Source organism: Mustela putorius, unplaced genomic scaffold (assembly GCF_011764305.1).
Source record: "Mustela putorius furo isolate JIRA1106 unplaced genomic scaffold, ASM1176430v1.1 tig00000827_pilon_pilon_pilon, whole genome shotgun sequence".
NCBI classification, from domain to species: domain Eukaryota; kingdom Metazoa; phylum Chordata; class Mammalia; order Carnivora; family Mustelidae; genus Mustela; species Mustela putorius.
The window spans coordinates 763991-791016 of NW_025421489.1; the positions used below are offsets into that span (position 1 = coordinate 763991).

Here is a 27026-nt window from a genome sequence, read left to right on the forward strand (position 1 = left end):
AGATTTTAAAGGACATTCTCATGGAGACATTAGGACTTTACTAGCTCTTTTTTTCTTACATAAAAGCATATTACACAACATTATTAAATAGTTTTTTGTCCATTTTTCTCTAGAAATACTTGCCTTGGGCATTAGTCAAGAATGATATTTATTATTTCAAGAGCAAACCAGTATTGCGATACTTCAAAGGATGAATGTCTTTAATATGAATTATATACCAGTGAGTTGTTTTGTGGTTATTATTTTGTTAATGCCAGTGAGTTTTGACATTGCTTTGTAGGCTGTTGTCTCAGCTCTGGCGTGAGCTTCTTCTGTGACTTTACTGCATTTATGGATAATATTCCATACATACTTCAGTAAAATGCCATGAATATAAAACGGGGTTAAAATAGGAAAAATTTTTTACTCTTCAGATTATAGAAAAATTTAAGAAATCTTTGCGGAATATTAAATTAGTCCCTTGATTATTTTTGTTTTGTTTTGTAAATGAAATGACTAGTGCTAAAAATACATATTTAATAATCAAAACTGTTAGGAAAAATTCTTAGCTTCTTAAGGAGGTTGAAAAAGAAAAAATTGCTTATAAAAATGGCATATTTTACAGTTACTGCAGGTATGAACGGAGTGTCCTTTTTACCTAGTAAAATGAATTCATATTCATTTGGTCATGCTTTACATATGGGTGTCTGTCTTTTTTTTTTTCTCCCCTTTCCAAAACTTTGTACTTTCTTACTGTTTCAGAATGTTTAGTTCTCTTTCTTGTCCTCTGACCTGAATTATAAACTATTTTATTAGAAAACATTTCTGTCCCTCCTCCTTCTGGAGCTCCACCAGCACCACCTCTTCCACCACTTCTCCCAGGGAACACTGTGATAGGTGAGACTGCATAACCCCTGGAGTGATCTCATTTACTTTTTGTATTCATAATAAACTCCCTCTGTTAGACTGCTGCCTTTTATAGCTATTAGGTTGTAGGTGGTAATACAAAGGTTTAAGTGTTAATCTAATTTACACTAATTTCTTCTGGTGAAAGGCCTCTGAAGTTACACAGTTAAATGTAAAATCACATTTCTCTGAAATGTGTAATGTTTTTATGCCTAATTTGAAACCAATTTCATGTGGTTTGTATTTGTTGCTTGTTCTGATTTCTTAAGGAAAATTACAGCAGTGATTGTTCAAAAAGATATTTTTAAATGAGTAATATTTTTTACATGAAACCTCATTTGGAACTTCCTGGTGTGTACAGTCAAAGGATTGGGAAAAGATGTAGGGTGCAGGAGGAATTAAAATGGCAAGGAAAATGATGGTGCTCCTGAGGCTTTCCTGTGGATCACAGTGTGAAAAACTCTGATACAGCTCAGTACTAATGGCATCTGGGATGCCAAGAAAAAAAGATTTTTTTTTCATCAGATACATTCAAATTTTTCCTAAATCAGAGGTGACTGGATTGAGCATATTAAGAATTCCAAATATACACATAGTATGAAACTGTTCAGCCTGGAAATATACAAGAGCAATAATCCGGATAGAAGTGGATAATGAAACGTTTCAAATGACAGCTGAGTTTCAGGTTGGGTGAAATAAAGCTGTCTAGCCACGTCTTTTCAAAGTATTAAAAAGGGGCAAAGGAGATAATAAAAAGACGACCCTAATAATAAAAATTATTGCCAGAAAGCCCATCTGAAAAAAAGTCCCTAAGCTAGTTAATAATCAGGAAAATGAAAGTTATAATCACAATGAGATTCTATTTTATATCCACCTTGTAAGTAGAAATGTGAAAGTTCATTAGTACTCAGTATTGATGAGTATGTGTAGTAACAGGAAAGTACACTGCTGGTGGAAGTTTATTAGTTGGTACTTTGGAGGGTAATTTGTTGTTATCTAGTCAGGTTGAATACGTTTCTACCTTAGATGTAATAATTTCATTTCTAGATATTTACGATCAGAGTATGGGTTCTCAGAATATGGCTACAGGTCGATGCTGAGATCCTTTTACGGAGTTTTTAGGTCAGAACCATAGTCACAATAATACTAATAATACTAAGATCTAGTTGCCTTTTTCATTCTCATGTATAAGAATACAGTGGAAGTTTCCAGAGGCTGTATGACTTATTATAAATTCATTGCTGTGACAGCTGACAAAATGTTTATTTGTGATTTGCATACTCATGTGTTTTAAAGATGTGTCATTTATAATTTCTATTAAAGTGATTACCTGTCTATAACCCACCTCTGCAAAAGCTTTTTGAGGTTCTCTAATTTTAAAACCATAAAATTTGAAAAACCACTGTCCTAGAGCAGTGGCTTTCGGAGTGTGATTCCAGGACCAGGTGCATCATCATCACAGGGGAGCTAGTTAGAAATGTAAATTCTCAGACCCCATTTTAGACCTACTCAGAAACTTTGAGGATGGGGCTCAGCAGTCTGTATTACAAGCCCTTGAGGTGAAATTCTGATCAGTGCTGAAGTTTGAGAACCAATATTTTAGAGAAACTCAGGAACCATATTTAGGAATGTTCACAGTAGTAGCATTAATATTAGCAAAAATCTGGATGCAACCCAAATGTTTACTTACAATAGAATGGATAAATTGTGGCATTCTCACATGCAAATAAAAAAAAAAAGGATGATCAGTATTCACCAGGGATGAATCTTAAATAAAAAAACAAAACAGAAAGCTAGCAGCATGTATAATTACTCCATTATAAAAGTTTATAACTTCTCTGTGTGTTGTGTATTGTTCAAGGTCACATATATCTGTGATTTAAAAAAGGAAACAAGAAAGAATATTTAACACCTTTTGGGTTTTGGGATCCAGGAGGCACAAACAGGAAGCTTTGGTGATAGTGGAAATACACTGTTGCATGGAGCTGGGTATTTATTGTATTTTTCTTTATTATATATAAAATACATATACAGAGAAATTATATGTCACTATTACATGTAATTATACATAACTGCAATATTTCTGTATATAACATTATGTGTATAAATCATATGCCCATTGGTATTATGATTTATTACATATAAAAAAAGTAAATTCTGAAATAAGCATAGTTTGGAAATACTGAATGGTTGGTTTTCAGTTTTAAGATCAGCAAGGAAAATAACTTGGATTTCATATACTTTTTATATAAATTAGAAATAAAAGAATCATTTTACAGAGAGGTCCATTAAAAACAGCTAAAGGTTTACCTCTTAGTTCTGTGGAAACCCTAGCTATCTAGGATTTCTTATTCATGAAGGCTCTTGAGTGGAGTATTATTATTTTTATTTTTTATTTATTTATTTATTTATTTATTTTTTAAAAGATTTTATTTATTATTTATTTGACAGAGAGAGATTACAAGTAAGCAGAGAGGCAGGCAGACAGAGAGAGGAGGAAGCAGGCTCCCTGCTGAGCAGAGAGCCCGATGCGGGACTCGATCCCAGGACCCTGAGATCATGACCTGAGCCGAAGGCAGCGGCTTACCCCACTGAGCCACCCAGGCGCCCTTATTTTTTATTTTTTAAAATTTATTTTTATTAACATATAATGCATTATTTGCTTCAGGGGTACAGGTCTGTGATTCATCAGTCATACACAGTTCACAGTGCTCACCATAGCACATGCCCTTCCCAGTGCCCATCACCCGGCCACCCCCTCCCTTTCATCCCTCTCCTCTCCAGCAACCCTCAGTTTGTTTGCTGAGATTAAGAGTCTCTTATGGTTCATCTCCCTTTCTGGTTTAATCTTGTTTCATTTTTTCTAGAGTATTATTTTAAAAATGTGTTTCTATTTAGAAAATGAACGTGGGGATGATTCAAATAATTAGTGACTGCCTGTGGCTCTGGGAACTCCAAAATGTTAAATTTTTTAACACTTTTTAAAATGAACAACCTCTGCTGTATGGTTTTATGTCATAACTTGTGTATGACCTCTAGAAGAGGCTAAATTACACAACTGAACGAAAATACGCTTGTTTTACTTACTTAGTCTGCTTAGATGTTTGGGTGGGGCAAAGGGGCTAACATTAATCCTGAAGTTACTTTTGGAAAGTATGGTTAACTTTAGAGGCTTTGAACTTTATTAACCTTTTAAATATTAAACTTTTTTGAAATGTTGGTAAAGATGATGTTGAATAAAGTTTTCTGAACTGTTAGTGCTTTAGTCATTCTAGATATGCATGATAATAAAAGAAGGTTATTTTGGGTATAGGATGGGAAAAAGCCCTACAAGTATGGAGATAAATAATGGATTTTCTACATAAAGCTTCTTTAAAATTGTAAAATTATTTTACAACATCTAAAATTATTTACAGTTTTGTCAGTTAGAAAAATTTAAGTGAAAGGGGAAGTATGTTCTTAAAAGTTTAGAGATACATAACAAATCAGATACTATAAATATGTGCTTTGAAACTAGAAATTGTGCTTCTCATAAAAATGATTCTGCTAGCATATGTATTTGATTATAGCTGCTAAAACAGTAGACGTTCACTTAAATATAGCAGTATATGTGGAAAATATGCTAGCTTATGTATATTTTATAATTTAACCTGTGCTCCTAAAGATTTGGCAATGGAAAAGAAGCTTGTAAACCAACTGTTATATATTCACAACTGATGTGTTCCATTTCAAATTACCTTTTGGTACTTATTTTGTTGGAGAGACATAGTTCACAGGTAAAACCTATATATTCTAAAATGATACAGGAAAAATTTTATATGTAAGATTAGCAAAATACCATTTGGGATTCTGCTAAATTAAAAGGTTTAAGAATGTTACTTATTTTACTTTTGCAGCTTTCCACACAATATCTGTTTTTCCTTTTGTTTATAACTTCAGACAGTTATTTGTGTTTTATCTTCACTTTTCTCTTTATTTTGTGCTGTGGGCTTTGAGAAGCAATAAATATTTCTTACTGAGAGTCCTCTTCTCTTTGTTCTGCCTTCGGAGGTCACATGTTGCTCAAATTCTTTGTTGGTTGCTTTTGACTAATGCTTTTCCGCAGCCCCGGGCTCAGCTCCTGGTTCCCAGTATGGCACAATGACCAGGCAGATTTCTCGACACAACTCTACCACTTCCTCGACATCTTCTGGTGGATACAGACGAACTCCCTCTGTGACTGCTCCATTTTCTGCTCAGCCTCATGTTAATGGAGGTCCACTTTATTCTCAGAATTCAAGTAAGCTTGTGCTTGGCAGGCGTACAGCAACAGTGGAGTTCCTTTTGAAGGAAATTATTTGAAGCTGTTGTTCTTGCCAGTGATAGACAACAATTGAAATCATGCTATTTCATGTTTATTTTTGCTTTAGGAAGTCAGTCCTTGAATCCTACCATTTTAAGAATTACTACTTATCACAAAAAATAATTGCTTATCACTTTCAAAAAAATTCAGATTTACTGAATATACTTACATACTAAAATTTAACTAATGGTTTAATAGGGTATTTTTATTACTATAAATAGAACTAGAGAAGAAAAATAGCGAAATTAAGCTGAGTTTATTTTTATCAGCATGTTTGACATACTTTAGTAGCAGTGAAAGAAAGAACATTGGAAATTTTTCTTTAATACAATGAAATTGCTGGCTATCACTTTGAAGCTTGTTAACCTGTACTGAAATGAGTTCAAAACCATTAAAAACATTTGTGATGCCTGCTTATTCTGTCTCTAATCACTGTAACACTGGGGAGGATTTTCTTCTGGTTTCTTTCTCTTCGCGTCAAATTGCACATCTCAACACTAACTGCAGTCAGTGTTTTTAAAGGCTTAAAGATATTTAAAGATTAGCAAATAGTTTTGGCATATAATGGCAGGAAGTATGAATTGCTTAGGGTAATCATTAATTTCACTTTCCATGTTACGATGCTTAACTCAAAAAGGGAAAAACGTCTGACATGAGCTTGTTGCTCAGTATTATTGGCTTCAGGAGGCAAACCCTGGGCCTAGACTGGAGCACACTTTCTCATGTGGCGCTTGTAACTAACTATTCTCTAGAGCTGCATGTTGTAGTAGTAAAACATCACTGAGTACTCCGTTTCCCTAAGAAGCTGGTTTTCCCTAAGAAGTTGGTTTTCCCCAAGAAGTATAACGCATGTTCTGAACTTGTATTTTACAGCAGAGCTGTAAATTTCCAGTGTAAATTTTAGAGTTAAAGATTGTGTTCTAGCAAAAAACTAAGAAATGAAAAACACTTGAGCAAAAATGTCAAAATTTACAGATAATCCCCAAATTTATACAGTCCTTTTTCCAGACTTAAAATTTTCATCCAGATTACCTACCAAGAAACTTCACCTGTTAGAATTTTATCTCACGTTTCCCCTGATTTCCTTTTCGTAATGAAAGGTAGCTAGAGTCTGAATATTCCATGGATTTTCTGATTATTAGCCTCAGTAGTTTCATGACCTTTTCATTTTTTTTCCCCCATAATATGTTGTGTTTTTAGATCCTATCTTTATGTTCTTTATTTTTCTTTGCCTCACTTAGATATTAAGTTCATGCTGCAAATAGGGTTTTTGGTGACACTTTACCTAATTTGTGTAGTTTTATTTCAGCAGTACTCAGTGGGTCCCTATTCTTAAATAAGACCTTTTCATTACTGAGTGACTATATTTTTTAGATACTATAAAGGAAATTTGGATTCAAATTTTGAAAATATTAGGTTTCAAAATAACTATCCCTCAATCTGAGTTACTGTTGGTGGTGTAGTGATAGTGGTAGTAGTGGTGGTTGCTGTAGTAGTAGTAGTAGGATGTAAATGTTTTTAGTGTTTTGATGTGCATATTTTCCCTTCTGTCCAGACGTGGTGGTAGTGACTAGTATCTTTATAGCATAGCTTTTCTTTTTCTCTCTGTACTAACCAGCATGTCTAGTTACTAAGGGTTGTTTCTAAACAAATTTTTTAGGTTTGTGGGAGGTTTGTTTTGTTTTGAAATCAAAGCTGTAACATTTTATTTATTTAAGAGCCTTCTACATCCAAAGTATCAGAATCAATGAGGACCAGTTTCATAGTGAATTGAATGTTAATTTTAGCCATATAATGAATATTAATGCAATTACATTGCTTTGGTAAGTTACTGCTGCTTTGAATACTGAACTTTTCAAATTTGTATGCTTACCAACAGAATTTATACAGTGGGTTAATTGAAACGACTTTTTGGTTAATTGATCCTTGGGAACCAATAAATTGTCTTTCTCTGTCAATTTAGTGCCATGTTTTGGTGACTGCCAGTTAACTGAATTTTGCAAAGTCAGTCCTGACTTTCTAAGCAATCTCTGGCAGTTACTGTCTTGCTAAAAATGAGACAAAATGATAAACTTAAGAATGTTTACTTCTAGTTTGCTGCAGTTTTTAATACATATGTTGTGTATGTGAGCATTTGATACCAATTTCCTATAAATTACATCCTCTCCAGTAAGAAGTTGAAGTGTTTTCAGCTACTCAGGGATTCGTTATAAATTACTTTAATGCAAATAATTGAGTATTTTCACCTGTTATGAGATCAGGTTTCCTATTTCGAACAGTGATAAAATGAAGAAGGTACTTTTGAAATACTTACTATGAACCTCAGTGAACAATTAACATGGTATGTGGAGCAGTCTTGTTCCATAGGAAATTTAGGAGGGATATCTTCACAAATAAAATTGTCACCTTAGAAAATACCTTGTTTTACAGTAACAAGGGTTTTTCCTGGAGAGCTATGTGTAAATTTAGATATATAATGGTTTTTAAAGGAAACCTGTGATTAGTATGTCTTTATAACAGAATAAACGGCTATTCCATAACATATATTCCATAACATAACATATTTATTTATTTGTTTATAACATGGACTCTGATTTACAACATTACCTTAAAGCTAGATATTACCTGTTAGGTTATAGCAATATGGCAAAGACAAAATATCCTGGAAATATCGCTGTTGCTTTTTTTAAAGTCTTTTTTTAGAATTCGAAAATTCATTATGAAAATGTGTGATGGTAAACTTAAATGTTCCCCCAAACAGTTAACATTAGGGTTAAATTAAATGTATTTTTTAAAAAATTAACCAGTTGGCTAAGCAACAACTCTATTTAGGTTGGCTGATGGGAACTGAAGTTGAAGAAGGTTCTGCAGGTTTTTTGTTTTTTGTTTTGTTTTGTTTTGTTTCATTTGCAAACTGTTCTTTGCATACTTATGTTTGTGGTCCTTGTAACTGACTTCTGCTTTTTGTTTGTTTCCTTTTCTTTCCTTTATCTGTTTTACTTCCCCCACACTGTGTTGTCGCTACCAGTATCTATTGCTCCACCCCCTCCCCCTATGCCTCAGTTGACTCCACAGATACCTCTCACAGGCTTCGTGGCCAGGGTGCAGGAAAACAGTAAGTTCGGGAAAACTGAGCTGTGAAGAGTAGAGGCTGTTTCCTTATAGCATGCATGGCTGATGAGTCATCATTTTCTTACTTTTATTGAGAAGCTAATCTTATCTTGAAAACAGGTGCAGATACGATTTTGAAACTGAAGAGCACGGTCTTCAGTTTTTTCTCTTGTGTGCATGATTACTGACCCATATAAATTTCAAGACTGCAACTTTCTTATGTTATTTACATGATCTAAAACATGAAATCTGATCTTTGCAGATTCTTAAGGAAAGAATAATGAAACATAAAAATTCAAATTATATGAAAACTACCAGCTTCCATTAGTTATTAGGGGAGTTAGAAGACATTTTGACATTTTGTATTCTGTTGCCAGCAAATTCTTCAGCATATAGAAAATTAAAGTATGGGGTTAAATTTATTACCCATTGGGGGCAGGGTTTTTTCTCCTTTAGTTACATAAAAATTTTAGTGAAAGCTTTGTAAAAGCCTCAGATTTTTATACGGAAATAATTTTGAACCTATATAAAAATTTGTTATTACAACAAGAATGAATCTGCAAGAATAAGTAATTTATATCCAGGTTATCCATTTGAGTGTGAGACTGGCAAGCCCTTTTCTGTTTTGGCTACATGCAGGCCCGTGAGGAATATTTCTGAATACGCACACCTCCTGCTTTTAGTCTTCTCGCAGACATGTCAGTTTAAGGACTTTTGGAAATTCTTTTGAATACATGGATTTGATTAGGATAGAGTAGTCTATATTACTGCCTGATTACCTTGAGGTTCCAGACGATGTGTAATCCTAACTACTCGATCAGAGTGAGTGTTGACAAAATAAAAAATACCACAACTACTGAATTATACTAGGCCAGAGTAGCTGTTGAGATTAAGATGGTAAGGTGGTCTAATAGTGATTTACTTCATTTGGGATCATTGCCATACAAATAAATTTTAGAATGGTTTCAACAAATGTGTAACCCACATGACTACCCCATCCTCCAGGAGAATACAGTGTGGCAAATTCCATTGTTCAACTTTTGCTGACCCTGTTGTATAATTCTCCACATTTCTTCCCTTCCTCCAGTTAAATTGTTTATTCAGTGTTATGTGCGAGGCTCTAAGACAAAGTTTCTACCTTTAAGAACTATATATGATTGAATGGGCTTTTTATGAGATGTAGTTCCAAAATGTTGAAATTTCTGAGTGTAAAACCGTCCTTATTGTTAACATGTGTTTGAAAACGCTACTATGTTTAACTTACATTAAAACTTTGACATATAAAAAAGTGAATCTTAGTTTTTGAAAAGAACTGAATGAGGGTAAATTGCTGGTCCTTGAGCAGCCTTATAGTCAATGAGAGGATACTTTAAGATAGCCATAATAAACATCCATTTAGTGGGACCAAAGCAATATTGACTAGCATTTTGGTAAGTTTTGTAAAAAGAAATTTTATTTATTAAAGAGAGGAAGAGTGAACATGTGAGAGACAGCCTAAGCACACCAGCGGGAGGAGAGGTAGAGGAATTGAGAGATGCAGGACCCCCCCCGCCCCCGCCCCTACTACTGCTAAGCAGGATGCCTGATCCCAGGACTCTGGGATCATGACCTGAGCTGAAGGCACATGCTTAACCGACTGAGCCACTCAGGCACTCCACCTCTTTTTTTTTTTTTTTTTTTTTTAAATAGAAATTCAGTATGAATGTATGTAATTCTGGGCATGCATGGTTTTTGCTAAAGACGACTGTGGTACTGTTTTATTTTAGTTCTTTTCCTTAGACTTACAAAGTGGAATCACTTAGTCTCCTTGCACTGCACAATGTGCAGCTTTATTTAGGATCTATTTTCTTTGAAAGCATGTTAGGAAGATTGATTATAAACTGTATCAGTATCTTACATGTTTTATGGAGTACGAATTCTGTGTTCTGTTAAATATGCAGTTTCCTGTGGCAGTTAGCCTACTAAATGTGCTTCAGTTTAAGACATGCGCCCCTGAAAGAGTTCATATGTTTACATCTGTGTATGATTAACATCAGGAAGCATTTTTGAACTAATTATGTGTGGTGCTAGACAAAGGATGATGCATAGAGCATAAGATTGAGTAGACCCCTGCTCTTGTGTATATATAATTTGGAGATAAACCAGTGTAGATTCATGGCAGTTGGACATGAAGACAGTTGAGTGAAAACATGAAACTGGTAAGTTATGTATATGAGTAAATGCAATTTAGGGATTCAGGCAAACATAATTTATACCTTTAACCAAATTGAGGATAGGAGCTCTGGCTCTTTGATGTTAGGATGGATTCATACCCATTTTCTTCTCCTCTCAGTAATACTAGAAGCTTTGTGGAGAAGGTAAGGGCAAAAATAAATGGATCCAAGTATTTGATGGAAAAAGACCTGCTTGATAGCTATCAAAATGAACATCACTACACAGGGTTTGTTTTCTCATAGTCTTCCTCGTCCCCCAACAGGATCAAGTAAAAAAAAACCCACAGAATTGAAGTGGTTGTGCGGTAGGGCTGTTATCCACAGGTGTTCTAAATCTGGATCCCTTGGTTATAGTCTCAGCACATTATTCCAAATAAGGTTGAGTAAGCTTTAAAACCTGTATTACAAAGAGATTATGACTGCATGCTTTGATCACATAAACAGCCCCAGAAATTGGCATTTGAGTTAGTATGTTAGTATTCTGAATTTCTCCCCTGCAGATATTATAGAATTCTTTGTATCAGTTTATGTCAAAACATTTTCATGTCTTTAACTTTCAAAGAAATTTGTGGATCAGAATTTTGAATTAAGAATTAGTTGTGTGTTCTATGTTTGAATTCCTTAATATTGGGATCACTTGTTACCTGGTATCATAGTAGTTCAGTGAGCATAGTTCTAGCCTGACATTTTCTCATTTCACTGTTCGATTATTTAAATCACACACATACATGTACAACACCCATCTACAACTTGAGGTATGAGTCATTATTATTGGTTTGCATGATGTAAGTTCCTTTTTGTTTGTTTGTTTGTTTTTAATTACATCTTCCTGCAACACTTTTATGAATTTTTATTGTGGATGTATTCTTAGAAAATCTCCCCCATCCCATGCTTAAGTTTTACTAGCAATAATGCAAAAATTCTTAGCTTGCTTTCTGCATTTAAAATGTTGATTATGGATTGTAGATATCTTTAAAAATATTCAGTGAGATTTTGTATTAGCTTGTAATTATTTACTTTCTAATTTAATTTCTCTGGTTAAAATTTAAATAAAAGAATAAAAAGCCTACACATAGAAGCAGACCTGATACTGCCAACTTTTTTCTTGATTAAAATAGACAAAAATAAATATCCACCCACTGGAGGCTTATTTCTGAGGAACTAAAAGACAACTAAAAGCTAAAATTAGGGACCTGAATGTGCACAGTGAGTGGTAATCGAATCCTAAATGTGATGGTATACATAATATTTACAGTAGTCCAGATGAGAAATGTGACATAAGGCTTGTTTAAGGAGGTAGGCTAAAGGCTAAAGGTAAACTAAAGGGCGACATTTGTTCTGACCCAAGCCTTGGAGTAAGGAAACTTTTTTACTCCTGTAATCCTTACATAAAAAGAGACATTGTCTCCTAACCTCCTGCATTCATTAATTTGTAGCACTTCCTAATACTCTAATTTTTAGCTCATTTTATTACTGCAAAATTATTCTCACAAGTAGTAGAAGCTCTAACACACCAAGCTTTTATTTCTAATCATTGCATGTTTTATTATAGTGCATGCTGTATACAAATTAGAGCTTTACTAAATTCTTTTAACTTACGAATTTTCATTTACTCTGATTTTTGATTCAAATCAATTATCCGAATTCTTTTAGTTGCTGATAGTCCAACTCCACCGCCACCACCTCCCCCAGATGACATTCCCATATTTGATGACTCTCCACCTCCGCCACCACCACCTCCAGTGGATTATGAAGATGAAGAGGCTGCAGTAGTTCAGTACAGTGATCCGTATGCAGATGGGGATCCTGCTTGGGCCCCCAAGAATTACATTGAGAAAGGTAAGGTACAGTCATCATTGAGTTGAGGTAAAGAAGATTTAGCCTCCTTACAGAATTTGAGAGCTGTAAAAAACATCTAGTCCATGTTTCTCAACCCTTTGAATAGCTTTACCAGCCAGCATAATTTAGTTAAGCCTTATTTCCTGTACATTTCCAATATAAAGGGATGCTCCATGTTTATTTTTTTTTTATTTTTATTTTTTTTATTTTTTTAATTTTTTTTAATTTAATTTTTTTTTATTTTTTTATTTTTATTTTTTATTTTTTTTTATTTTAAAAAAAATTTTTTTTTTTTTTAAGATTTTATTTATTTATTTGACAGACAGAGATCACAAGTAGGCAGAGAGACAGACAGAGACAGAGGAAGGGAAGCAGGCTCCCTGCTGAGGAGAGAGCCCAATGCGGGGCTCGATCCCAGGACCCTGGGATCATGACCTGAGCTGAAGGCAGAGGCTTTAACCCACTGAGCCACCCAGGTGCCCCTCCATGTTTATTTTTTAAGTTAAAAATATGTTACGGTGTTAGATGTGGTTTTGCAAATGACATAGGCTTCGAGCTGGAGATGAACTTGCCTGTTTGCATTTTATAAATGAAACAAATAAGGCACAGAAATGAGTTACATGACTTATGACTTACTTAAAGGAGTTAAATGACTTACTAAAGCTACACAATTAGTAAAGACTTAAAATTTCTAAGCTCTTAAAAAGAGAAACCTTTCATATCTAAATATCTTAAATTAAATTGGGACTATCATGAGAAAGAGCCTCAATTAAAGTTTTCAGTTAGTTGATCTTGTAAAAGAGAAGATAATCACTAGCATTTCAGTTCATGAAAATTATGTATAACTTTAACATCTAAATTTGTCAAAATTACCTGGCATTCACTATAATTTATGTATTAAGAAAACCATGGTAAGAAAGAAATCCCATTTTTAGAGAATTATTTGCTTTTTTTCATCCAGCTCTGTGTTGTTTTAAAATCTGTGTTTGTCGAGTTTTGAAAATGCTTGTAATGTAGTTTAAGCACGTTGGATTGCTTTCAAAACACATTCCCTCGCACTGGCCTTTACTCGGTTAACTGACGTTAAACAAGTAGCTGTAGCTCGAGACCGCAGCGCTCTCCTGTGCTGGCTTTGAATACATGGCTAAAAGGAGATTTGCGTTTTCCTTTTGTGTGTATATTTGTGTGTGTAAATTTTTTGAGTATAGTTGACACACAGTGTTATATTCGTTTCAGGTTTACAACATAGGATTCAGCTTCTCTGTAGGTTATGCTGTGCTCCCCACAAGTGCAGCGGCCCATCTGTCCCTGTACACGCTACTCAAATACCACTGCCTACACTCTCTACGCTGTACCTTTTTAAATATTTTCAACAGTGAATATTCTACATACTGTTCAGGAAATCCTGAATATATTCTCTACCTTATGTTTAGATTCTCCTCTGCCTTTAAATAGAGATAAATGGTGGTTATATTGAGGTTGATAAACTTAGGTACACAACTCAAGACTACCTTTATTTCCTGGTTTGGAAAAGCAAATTTAACTTGAAATTGGGATTAATAGGGAGCTAATAAAAATTGCTAAATTTAAAATGATACAGTGGTTGAGACATTTGGCAATAGAGCAGAATTACAAAATGTCTTTACAAGTTGAAATAATAGTCTTTAGTGGTCATCACACGTTTTTTAAAAGACCAGATAATAAATATTGTTAACTTTTTATACATAATTAACACAGCAGCATTCTCTTCAGGTGTACAACATAACTTGACACGTTTGTATTACAAAAATGAATTATTTTTGACTTTGCCAACCATACAGTCTCTTCTTTCACAGCTACTTGGCCCTACTCTTGCAGCCCTTAAGCAGCCATAGAGAGTACTTAAGTGAGTGGATGTGTCCATGTTCAGATAAAACAAAGTTTTAATAAATTACAAAAAAAGCAATGGTTTGGATTTGGCCAGTGGCCATTGTTGGCTGATCTGTAGTCTACGTCAGAGTTGAGATTTAGAGGATTATTTAAAGTCTTTTTAAATAGTCCTCTTTAAATAATCACAAGATGAATTAAGATGGCTTAATAGAAATTTCATTGAATATATTAATCAACAATATGCCATGAATGTTCCAAAAGCCAAATTCTTAGAGTATATTAGTTGAACTGTGAGCTATATATACACAATGTATACATATATATATAATATAGGTATATATACCAATCTGATCATATCCATTTATATTATACTACATTATGTCTACTTTGAGTACCACATATTAAGATCATGCATATTAGAATGTCAAGAGGAGAGGATCAGAAGATAAAATATCTAGGAAGTGCACCTATAATGTGAAACAGTTGAAAGCACTGTTTCTAAGTTGAGGAGAAGATTGCAGGGGAACTAGGTAGCTGTCTTCAAATTTTTACCATGTAGAAGTAGGAGTTTAGCTCTTTGTATGAGTTAGGATTCTGGAGAGTGGAGTGGACATTGAATTATTAATGATTAAGTACTCAGCAGTAAGGATTATTGTATGCGAGAATATATATGTATTGGGGAGGGGAAGTTGGGTACAACTAGGATTCATTTACAGAAGGACCTGGGTTCAGTACTGTTACCAGCTCTTTGTCTAAGTGGAACGAAAACCATGAGGAAAAAAAAGCTTTCATACTGCTGACTAACTTTGAGGATATCAGGCTTTTGTCAAGATCAGTCTGAAAGTTCTCTACACACCCAAACTCTGACGTATTGTGACTCCGAATACAAAGAAATTAATGTTACCAAAGCTAATAATAAATAATTGGCAGATTAATTAGTATGTTAACTAAGTTATTACAGTATTTTCCTTACTAATGATTTTCCAGTAATCACTCCGTTTTCTTGAATGGTTATGTAGCCAAAAGTAGTAACAGGATAATAATTTAGTACTATTTATTCTGTATGTCTTTGGGTGTTTTGGAAACTGGATAGGTCAGTGACCTTTAACTAGGATTCTGCTGCAGGAGGAGAATGGACTTGAGTTCACTTAATATGGTTTTGTAAAGGGAGAAAAAGGTCGCCTGTTTTAATTTTGTGAATAGTACTATGGATTGGTACTTTAGGTCTCTTCCTTATTTATAATTCGCTAATTCAGAAGGAGAAGTTACCTTTCTCAGGGGAAAAGCAAGTTCCAAAATATCTTAAGTGCTCTAAGAAGTGTTTTAAGAAAAAAGATAACACGAAGTAATGAACATCTCTGTCACATACCATTTCACATATACTGGAAAATTACATGTAACTTCAGAACTATCAGGCTATCAAAGCAGAATGAAGGAACAATTAAATTTACAAACCTGTTTGGAGGACTAGTAATGCTTTGGTGACCGTCTTTCCCACAGCACTGTTCATAAAGGAAGTGACCATTTTGAACTCAAAATCATCAAAACCACAGAATTGGAAACCGGTCTCTAAGTCTTAATTAATGGGTCTTTGCTCACCTGTTTCCCCCTTTAAAAAATATCCCGTTGACCTTTAACTTATGTAAATACTCTTAAACAATCTAGGTATGGCTCCATAAATTCTCTGCCTATTTTCTGTGGATGAGTAGGATGAGATTGACCTCCCAGGATATGCATAATTTCCAAACTGGGTTGGGTTGTTACCTGATTTACTGATTGGCTCTGTAGCTTTGTTTTGGAAAATGGTGTTTTGCAATGGTTGGCACTTAGTCGATTTTTGAACAATTGAAACATCGAATAAATATGAAAATTCAGGGATCTTTCCTGGATAGATTGGTGGGAACTGTGGACTTCTCTCTAGCTAAGTTGTCAGTCTGGTCCTACCATCAAGCCAGTGATTGAGGCACATGGTTGGCCACTGACTTAACCTGTTTTTACCAATATAAGAATTAACAGTATTTGTACAAATAGTTGGTTTTGCTATGCTATCGATTTAACTGGCATTGCATTTAAAAATTCAGTTAAATGTTGGAAATAGTGCACTCACCATGGCATTTCAACTGTTCTGTCCATAGTTGTGGCAATATATGATTATACAAAAGACAAGGATGATGAGCTATCGTTTATGGAGGGTGCAATCATTTACGTCATAAAGAAGAATGACGACGGCTGGTATGAAGGAGTCTGCAACCGAGTGACTGGTCTGTTCCCTGGGAACTACGTTGAATCAATCATGCACTATACTGATTAAATTTTTTGCTTTTAAAGTAGGTGGTTCTTATTACTCAGTCATACTGTGGGACTATTATGGTTAACAGAATTGTCTTAAAATGTTTTAAAATGTGCCCATACTTTCAGGACATGCTGTTTTATTGATATAACTGAATGTCTACCTGTAAGCATACATCTTTGAGGCAGTTTGTGTATTGCTAAACAGCGATTTATACAAGAGGCTGTCTGTAACTGATTATGCTTATGTACTTACTTACACAGTTAACTTTATGACCAGCTTAAGTATTCTGGGGGTGTGGGGTATAATATTTAACAAATCATGATTCAGACTGTACCATTACATGTTCAGTGCAGCATGGTTACTAACGCTATGTCAGACTAATATTAAAATCAGAAAATTTCAATCCTGGTGCTGGTCATACTTTTTGTTTAGACTTTCTCATTCTTGAAATATGCTATTTGTTTAAAGCATGCATACAGATTTATGTATTGAAATATACTTAAAAAAAAATCCAAGATGCTTCCAATTTGTGTAATATTTACTTGGAGTACTCGTACTTAGGTCTCTCGAAATGAATGGAGTCTCTAAGGTCTCCATGTGAGACAAAACAAAGGGTTATCTGGAAATTTGGAACTCGCACCTGAGTTTTTGAATGAGTGAATTTGCAGTATAAATTTTTTCCATTCATAAATACCTAAGTGAACCAAAGGTTTTTGTCCTTTCCTTCACTGGTTTGCTTTTAAAATAAATAAGTAAATGAATAAATAAATGAATAAATAAATAAAGATACTGATTTATTGCAGAATTATGGTTCTATTTTCTCAATATATTAACTTGGAAAAAAAATATTAGCCTTATCTCAACCTGTCCCAGTGGCAGTGACTGGTTTTTGCAGATTTAAAATCTGAGATGGGTATTTACAAGTCAATCTGCTGAATTCCTTTTCTAAAGTAACTTTTTCAAAGCTAAGAAAATGTGTTAAAGTATGCACATTCTGTACGTAAAATTCTTAAGGACTGCTGTATCAGTCCTTGGGTTTTCCAGTGGATTGTTGTATACGGGGTTCAATGAAAGGAAATTATCTTTTACATGTTGTTTTTGTAGAAGTGGGGAAGTGGGTGCAACTGACTTTTGAATAGGCGCTATTTAATCCATTACCTGGCACTAGCAACATAAAAACGTTTTAAGAAAATAATTCGAAAAAAGGTGGATCATATATAATCAGTGAACGGGGAATATACCTGACCAACAAATTTATATTGTCTTTTGAAATAACTGAAATGCAACACATGCACTTTGTGTGTCTCCTCTTAATTTAAGGGAAGGTTAGAGGGATGTTTTTTTCTTACCTTGTGTGTAATTCAATATTGCCTAGGATATTAAAGTAGAGCACTCAAGTGTGGGTTTCTGTGTATTGAAGATTTGTTTGGATTTCAAATTACAGTTATGTACTGGGCGTTACAGACGTGTAACAGCATAGTAAATGGTAAGACTAGTGCAGAACATTTATTCCTGAAAATTAAAGGCCATTATTGCTACCAAATCAACGTGACTGTTGTATATGCATTTTGCCTTTGTTAATTTTAAACAGGATTTCAGTATCACTAGTGATCAGCTAGCAACCTTTTTCATTTTTTCAAGTGGAATGTTCTCTTAATTTTGTATATAACCTGTTGTCTAAATTTTATGTACAGTCTTTTATAATAAACCATTCTCCTATATGAAATTTTGGATACTGTTAAAATCTAATGTGGATTGAAATGTAGACTTCACATTTTTTGTGACCTTTACTCCTATGGTGAAACACGATAAACCATTTGAATTTTAACATTGATTATTTATTTGTGTAATGGCTTTACATGTGGATCTTAACAGTGTAAACAATACCACATATAACCATCAAGATACCTCGATTAGAATTTACAGAACTAGAGTTACAGATTCGGATGGTTTAATTACATTTAAAAAGTTTTCTGAAAAACTTTGCCAATAAAAAAAAATTGCCCATCAATAAGGTTGAAATGATTTTTTGAAATGATTTTTGGTTACCTGCACATGAAGCAAAGAATATTTCACAAAATTCTTTAGGCACGGTCTGGTAAAATAGCTGCCAGAAGTAACAGAAAGAGTTGTCATTTCTCTCTCGTGAGGACGATTTCTGAAAGCTGTATGAGGGCGTCTCTTTCCGGGGACGGTCGAAGTTTACTGATCTCTCGTATTGCTTCGTGGCAGTACCGCTGCGCGAGGTAGGTGGTTTGCTGCACACCGTCACTCTGGTGGGTCAAGAACAAAAGGGGACAGACTCCTCACTCTCTGCTCAGCTCTTAAATTCTTGCTGTGACAGTTAAAATGTCTTTGTCGTGATCCAGTGCTCTCTCCCCCAGCTCATCATTCCCGCTTCCACGCCTGCTGCGTTGATGCACTCTCCTCAGATGGAAGCACTTTTGTATTGAATCAGCGTGCAAAGCAACTAACTCATTAATATCAAAATAGCCACCTACTTTCCCTTAAGGATTCGATTTTTAAGTGATAAAGTTATAAATTTAAAAAACAAACATATACATAATAAAGCACAAAGGATGGAGATCAACAGTTCCCTTCTTCCACAGAGCCCAGCTTTACCTGCTGGTTTTAATGTCTTAATTAGCAACTTCAGTCATTATCTATTGCCTTTGTGCTGAGAAAGGTGAGGATTTAGCCTAACCAGAGTAGAATATTCCTGATGTCACTCTGAAAGGCCTCTGATATTCTGTACTTTACTGGTACAAAATAGGATGCATTTTATTTTGCTTTACCTTAGTATACCAAATCCCACTCTTGAATGTAACTGCCTGATCTTTCTACTGCCTTCCTCATCCTGTTTGTTAGACTGACCGCCTTCCAGCTGTGCCCGTGCCGGCCCCAGCAGGTCTCTATCAGATGCAGCCTGTTCTGCTGGTTTGAGTGCTCACAGCTTTCACAGTCTTGGGGTTTCCATGTTGCTACTAAAATACATCCACAGATAACTCAACTGCATAGTGTAAGTGGGAGGAGGACTTACTAACTCAATGAATGGTTTGAAAGGATATAGAATTCTAGCTTTAGAATGTTTCTTCATCATTTAGGCCTTACCTATTGCCTTACAGCGTCCAGGATTTTTGCTGTACACCGAGCCAGTTCTGAACTCTTCTCCTGACCACACTTTTCATTTTCTTTTTGGATTCTCTTTCTGAAACGCCTGTTACATCATACTGACCCTCTAAAAGCTTTTCTCATTTTATTCTCTTACTGTTTGTTTTTAAGGGTTTGTTCATTTCATGTTATAACCCTCCTCTGGAGCTAGTTTTTCACAACCACTTAGAATTCTTTGAGCTCGTACTTATTATTTTTTAAATACCTTATTCCATGGATACGGTATTTTTTCACCCCCCAATTTTATATTTTTCCCTGAATATTTCTGTTTATCTTGGTCTCACTCACCAAACTTTTCATCAATAGTAATTCTAAGTAAATCCTAGTTGTTCATTCACATTTAATGAAGGAACAGGGACTAGGAAGGAGCCCTGGGTGAAGGGAGTTAGGATTTAGAGGTCTTCGGAGAATTTAAGAGAACATTCTTGTACCTTTCTAAATGCACGTATGTCTAGGCTTGCTGGATCTTCATCACTGTTTTGCTAAAAGTGACAGTTAATTGCCCCTCTTTGCAGTCCCACTTCCCACTTCAGCCTTCAGTAATTCTGACAGCAGAACCTCTCCCGGTACATCACCTCTTTATCAGCTACAGTCTTTCTCCTGAGTCCTGAACAGTACTGCCAGATTACCCTCCAAAGAGGTGGTAGCACATTAGGATGCTTAGCAGTTTAGAGGCTTAGAGAAATACATCCTTTGGAGAGGGTCTTGCTTTTTGGAAATCTGACAGGTAATTATTTGAAGGACTGCACTAACCACAGATCAGACCACACATTAGCTTACTAAAAACTGCTCACCCATCTCATTCATTAGCTCTACTGGCTCCAAATAACTTAGATTTTGGAAAGAGTTCACTCTTGAAAGACAGTTATTGAAAGTGAAAATACGCACAAAGATCTGGCTTCTACAGGAAAGTTCTGAGGATATGTGGCAGTATATCTGAAATAAGCTTACCGCCCCTGAAGGTGAAACGGTCTGCCTCTGTGGGTTCTTGAGTGACCACTGAAGGCAGTTCCAGGAGGGACCAGGGATGGTCCACACTGAGGGGACGGCTGTGAGCACCCAATAACCTGGAGGTGGCAAAGGTAAGCCTGTACCAGGAGGCCTGTCTGGGGGACTGCAGGGCAGCAGTGCTGCCAGTGGATTTGAGGAAGATGGCTTTCAAACCAGCAGGGCTCAGCCCATACGATACAGTAGAATCACTTGGGTAGAGGCACCTGGGTGGGTTAGGGCCTCTGCCTTCGACTTGGGATCCCGGGATTGAGCCCCGCGTCAGGCACTCTGCTCGGCGGGGAGCCTGCTTCCCCCTCTCTCTGCCTGCCTCTGCCTGCCTGTGACTCTGTCAAATAAATAAAAAATCTTAAAAAAAAAAAATCATGTTGGTAGCTCTAAAGAAGTCCTAATGTCCAAACCTTACCCAGGACCACTTAAATTAGTCTTCAGAAAGAGTTCTAGAAGAATAAAGAATCCTACAAGTTTCTCTTCCTCAGTTTTTGTCAAGTCAACAATTGACCACACTTGGTCTTGCATCTAAAATTTGTTCTGTTATTTGGTTAAAGAACTCTGCTGCACTGACCTGCTCCTGGCTTATTTCTTCGTAAAATAATTTACCTGGGGAGCGCCTGGGTGGCCCAGTGGGTTGGGCCTCTGCCTTTGGCTTGGGTTGTGGTCTCGGGGTCCCAAGATCAAGCCCCACATCGGGCTCTCTGCTCAACAGGGAGCCTGCTCCCCCCCACCTCTGCTTGCCTCTCTGCCTCCCTGTGATCTGTCAAATAAATAAATAAAATCTTCAAAAAAAAAAAAAATCTTACCTGTAATACATATTGTCGAGCTCTGTCCACATCTCCTGGCAAACTGAACCGTCTCATTATCATAGCATTCATTTCTGGGAACTAGCCATAAAGAAAGAAAATATTTATTTATTGCTCTTGTGAGAATCAAATGTTATAACAACAGGAAAAAACAAAAAGGTGATTAAATGTTTTGATGGTTTGGGGGCGGGGGCAATAAATTGTAGCAATTAAAGAAGCAGAGCTAAGAGACACATTCGTCTTCCATGCCCAGGACTGAGCGGGTGCCCAGGAGAGGCAGCTGCTGATCTTGTTCATTCTGGTGTCCTTTCTATTTTAGTCTTGGGTCCACCAGTGAGTAAGAAAGAAAGAGCAAGCTACATCCCTAAAATCCCCTTACTGCCCTCTCTAAGAGTTCTCAAGCTTTTGCACCGGAATCACTAGAGGCCTACTGGGCCACTGCTTCAAGGTTTCTTGATCAGTAGGGATGGGGCCTGAGCACGCATTTCTAGCAGATTCCCGGATGATATGAATTCTACTGACATTCTGAGAAGCAGTGGCCCAAGATGAGGGTGGGAATTAAGCATTCTACTTTTAGTGCTAAACTGAGTGACATCTGGAAGCCACTGAGGTGTCTGAGCAGCGGGTATTACGAGCAGAGGGTGCTCAACGTTGACTGCACACGAGAGTCAGTCGGGAAGCTTGCGGTTGCCTGGATCTGCTCCTAAGGATTCGGATTTTGCTGGTGGGGGCGGGGCGGGGGCCGGGGTCTGGCCCTGGCATCAAGATTTGAAAAGCACGCCAGGTGTTTTTAATGTGCAGCCAAGTTTGAGACCCACTGAATTAGAGGAGGCAGAGGCAGAGAGGCCAGTCATGTTACTGTTGTGGATTATAAAGAAGACCAGAGGGAAGCTGTGGCACTAAGAGAGAAAAGGAGACAGGTACACTGAAGACAACCTGTGCTCTGCAGTGGGGAGCAACAATTCGGGAGAATCGTCACCATTAACAACCAGGAAGTCAGGACACCAGATCCCTTCATTCTCTAGACTAGTCAGAGCCCTAGTCCTGAAGCCTCCAAAGCTGAGTGAGCCCTGTCACCTGTGGGTCCTACCCTCCTCCTCAGTGTCGTGAGGTTGCTTAACCAAACGAGCGGACACCCGTTAGCTCTAACAGCTTCTGGCTCCATGACATAAGAGGTAAGGTATGTTTGGTTCTGGACACATCAGTGCTTACAGCAGTTGCCAGATTCTCCCTGGCAGTGAGCCTGAAGTTGCTGTCCTGTAACCACCATCACGGTATTAGTAATCCTAGAAGAAAAAAATAGGGCACACAGAGAAAAACCTCAACCGGATGATGACAGATGAAGAATTAAGTGTTCCTTTCAGAGTCAAGTATGTGTCAGAACAAAGTTCTAAACACGCAGAAGCTGCTCCCATGCTTAGAAAACGTAGAGGCCGGCAGACGGTTAGTTCTTAAATGAGAACATGTAATTTGTTTTAGTTACTGGCCTTTTAAGAATCGAGTAAGTTTTACAGGAAACACATCAGGAAGCTCAAGTCAATCAATTTAGGTGGTAAAAAGCCAAATCAAGTAAGCATTTGTCTTAGTACCGCATTCCAAAATTGGAAGGCCCTATGCTCAGAGGTGACGGGACGCTGTTCCGGGCATCTGGGATAATCATTTGTTTATGGTACATGAGCTCTTTCTGCTGTACCAACAAGGGTGGTAAAATGTGCTGATTGTGTGGCTTCTCTGACTCCTTTTATTATAAAAAGCATCGAGAAAGCAAAAAGTGTGAAGAAAATATTTGCTGTAAGTGTGACTACATCCTTCCTTTAAACATGTAGTGTGTGCAATTTTAATATGCAAATACCAAACTCTTCCCCCAGGCCTTCCTCGGTCCCCTTACTGTGTGCGATGTGGAGAAGAAAGGAGAAGCCTTAACGGGAACAACAGTTGCCTGCTTGCAGATTTCATGAGAAATACGAAAATTTTTGCCCAGGCTATTTAAGTTTGAGGGTAGGGAGACCTTTTAAGAATAGGACAGATCAGGGGCACCTGGGTGGCTCAGCTGAATGTCCGACTCTTGATTTCGGCTCAGGTCATGCTCTTGGGGTAGTGGGAGGGAGCCCCGCGTCAGGCTCCATGCTTAGGAGGGAGTTTGAGGGTTCTCCTCTGCCTCTCCCCCAGGCTTTCTCTCTTTCTCGAAAATAAATAAATCGTTAGGGGGGGCGGAAAAAAGAGTAGGACAAATCGTATTCTGACTGTGAAATGTATCCATAAACTAAACTAAACTAGAAAGGTGATCAATAAATGTAGCGAGATTACTCACACAAAACCTGGGTAACTAAGGGACAGCTAGTCAACAGTGACAGAAGCCAGGACAGCTGGTGCAGGGGCTGGGGCTGCTCATGGCAGCTGGAAGTGCGGCTACAGGCTGACATTTGGGTCTGGTGACTTTATCAAATAAGAGAAACAGAAGAAAGGAAAAGATCTTTTAAAGGATATTTGAGAACAAATGTAATCTCACCAAAAAAAAAAAAAAAAAAAACCAAAAAAAAACCCAAAAACCCACAACCAAAAAACACTTCCATTTTGTTTCTGAAGAGCTCAATATCCAACTTACATACTCCTTAAAAGATTTAACAGGACGTTTCTGTTCTTACAAAAAATCCACGTACACACACAGATTGGAAGGACACTGTCATCCCGGGATCCCTCCAGAAATCCCGAAATTTTTCTTAAATCCCCTGTACTAACTTATCCAGAGAGCTCTTCAGAGTGATGTCAGAAATACTGAATTCAAAGAGAGGGAGCTTCTACTAAGTTGCAGGGTCCAACGAATTCCTATTTCAAAACAACAGCTGGGTGGGAAAGGGTAAGCGTTTTCCCAGAGCTGCTTGTGGTCGAGACTCCGTGTTCTCAGATGGAAAAATTCAAAGACTCATTTAAGTAACTGGCCAACAAAACTCACCCACCTATGGAAAAAGATGACAGACCTCTTACGAGGACTCCACTAAGTGGGCAGGTTAGTGACAGGTCCCGGGAGCGGACACAGGCTCTTCTGGAGCGACCCAGGCCCAGAGCACACGCGTTACCTGCTCTGCGGGAAGCCCCACGGGGGATCAGACAAGCTCTCCTCAGCGTCCACGCTGCCAGAATCGGACATCGTGGAGCGAAAGGAACACTACTGGTCTTACAGGAGTTGGTGTGTGATTGTCTGCTGTGCCATTTACCAGATGTTTAACTTTGGCCAAGTTTGCGCATCGCTTTCTTACTTGTAGAGTGGGCATAATACCTACCACAGAGAGGAGCTGTGAGATTAGAGAGAATGTACCAAAGAATCCTTCGCAAACCAGGAAAAAAACGCACTTTCGTACAATGGAGACACTGCACAGTCTCGTGTTTGGAATCCATTTTACTCAAAATCACGTTTGGCCCTGTAAAAATCTTTTCACACATTTCTGGCCAAGAATCCCCTTTTTTGACAGTTTCATCCACAACAGAGCCTAAACTTGATGTTTTCTTTGAAAATGACTTAAAACGTTTTTGAGTCACTTTGGCCTAATCGCCACAGGACAGAACGGGGAGTCTGCTTAAGAAACAAGCTCTGCGCAGGGGCGTGTGGGTGGCTCAGTGGGTTAAGCCTCTGTCTTCGGCTCAGGTCATGATCTCAGGGTCCTGGGATCGAGCCCCGCATCGGGCTCTCTACTCAGCAGGGAGCCTGCTTCCCTCTCTCTCTCTGCCTGCCTCTCTGCCTACTTGTGATCTCTGTCAAATAAATAAAATCTTAAAAAAAAAAAAAAAAAAAAAACAAACAAGCTCTGCCCAGTCACTTCCTGCTTGGCCTCTCTGTGTGTTCCCTTTTCTGAGGCTGCCGAGCGCAGCTTTTCACTCCTTCCCCTACCGCCGTATGGGCAGATGGGAACGCGCCGTCTGGTGAGGGTGAGTGGGTGCCTCGTGATGCCACATTTCCCAGTGAGACACTCGTAGCACCGCGGTCTGGGACGCTGTAAGCAATTGTGTGTTCCTTTTCCTTGCCTTTTTTTTTTTTTAAACCAGCATTTTTAATCTCTTATGTATTACTCACTAATTAATGTGTAGGAGTGATCCATTTTTCCCCCTGACTTTGACCCACTGTATCTTAAGGGAGAACTGCTCCTTACTCCTGTGTGTGGAGGAAAGCAAATTCAAGCAGGACAGGCACCGGCTCTGTCATCTCACAGACTCCTACAGACTCAGCTCGTAGCGTCACGGGGGCTCACGGCGATCACTTGTAACTGCTACGATTTCGAAAAGTATGACACCCAAAGCTTTTTGGTAGACTGCAAGCTTCTTTCAGAAAAGACCCGTTCCTTAGTCATCCTGAGAAGCTGTCTTCACTCAAGGACTCGCATTTGCTGGCCAGGGTCTCGGGGGCAGACAGACCAGTGGTCGTAGCTGTCTAGGTGGCGGCCGTGACTGCCCTCTCTCCAGCCTCGGGCATGCCTTTCCATTTACACGACTCGTGAATCCTCTACTTTTATGTGGGCTCATGGGAAAAGATAAAATGTCCTTGGTCAGCTTTAACGTATAAAGGGGATTTTCTATTAAAGGGGATTTTCTAAAGTTTTTTTTAGAACTTAGCACACGTTTTAATATTCTCCTTTTGAGCTGACAAGTGAGTCTCCATAGGAGAAAGGAGCCATCTAGAGCACGCCATTTCCTCGTCATCTCTGCCTCCAAATTCTGCAAGGACAGAGCCTGGCAGTGAGGACAGATATTTCTAAAATCCAACATCTGTGTTTGGACCCCTCGTTCCTCAGTTGACTGCTATTCACTAATATGCTGTCCTGGCCCAGACCCCCCAAGCCATCAGCTTCCTCCAAGGAGAATTACCCAAGTTATGGCTCTGCTAGACAGTGGATAAAAGATGATCTTTCCTGGGGCGCCTGGGTGGCTCAGTGGGTTAAAGCCTCTGCCTTCAGCTCAGGTCATGATCTCAGGGTCCTGGGATCGAGCCCCACATCAGGCTCTCTGCTCAGCGGGGAGTCTGCTTCCTCCTCTCTCTCTGTCTGCCTCTCTGCCCACTTGTTATCCCTCTGTCAAATAAATTAAAAAAAAAAAAAAAAAAAAAAAAGGATGATCTCTCCTTTCCTGGACCAGAAACTGATCAAAAGCAAGGTCACTGGTTTCAATAATGGACTCACTGAGTTCTATGGAAGACATAGTTTATATCTTTGTAAATTCTGAGAAAGAACAGAGGCAAAAGATCTCAGAAAGACTAAAAGTTACTAAAATTTTAGACCGAAGAGCCAATTTTTAATTTCGTGGCATGGTGATGAACATCTTATTTCTTTGCTAAGTTTTCACTGGCTTAAATACACTACAAAGATGAAAATCAATTAAAAAGATGTCCAAATGCCAGCCAATGTCCCTGCAAACCAATGTACTGCAAACCACGTTTGGCCCAGCCCCAAGGGATGTGGCCGGGCTCCAGAGCAGACTCTGGAAACGTCTGCCTGCCTCACAGTCCC

At 37.6% G+C, this 27026-nt stretch overlaps 2 protein-coding genes across 13 annotated transcripts in view; one reads left to right on the top strand and one right to left on the bottom strand.

The window, feature by feature from the left end:
- The window catches only part of ABI1 (abl interactor 1), a 117831-nt gene extending 99736 nt beyond the window's left edge, over nt 1-18095 (top strand). For 2 of the 10 annotated variants that reach the window (XM_004757641.3, XM_004757642.3), the window contains 5 exons: nt 796-876; nt 4991-5164; nt 8256-8342; nt 12205-12390; nt 16395-18095. In XM_004757641.3, coding sequence (XP_004757698.1) covers nt 796-876; nt 4991-5164; nt 8256-8342; nt 12205-12390; nt 16395-16570 — 704 coding nt within the window. In that variant the 3' untranslated portion in view covers nt 16571-18095. The remainder of the gene's footprint in view (nt 1-795; nt 877-4990; nt 5165-8255; nt 8343-12204; nt 12391-16394) is intronic. The other 8 variants (XM_004757643.3, XM_004757645.3, XM_004757646.3 and 5 more) reach the window with 5 other exon arrangements.
- A 273-nt stretch (nt 18096-18368) lies between these two features.
- Nucleotides 18369-27026, bottom strand: part of PDSS1 (decaprenyl diphosphate synthase subunit 1) — a 44056-nt gene continuing 35398 nt past the window's right edge. For all 3 annotated transcript variants that reach the window (XM_004757654.3, XM_004757652.3, XM_045084961.1), the window contains 2 exons: nt 21532-21612; nt 18369-18825 (listed from right to left, as the gene is read on the bottom strand). In XM_004757654.3, the coding sequence (XP_004757711.1) occupies nt 18685-18825; nt 21532-21612 (222 nt within the window). In that variant the 3' untranslated portion in view covers nt 18369-18684. The remainder of the gene's footprint in view (nt 18826-21531; nt 21613-27026) is intronic.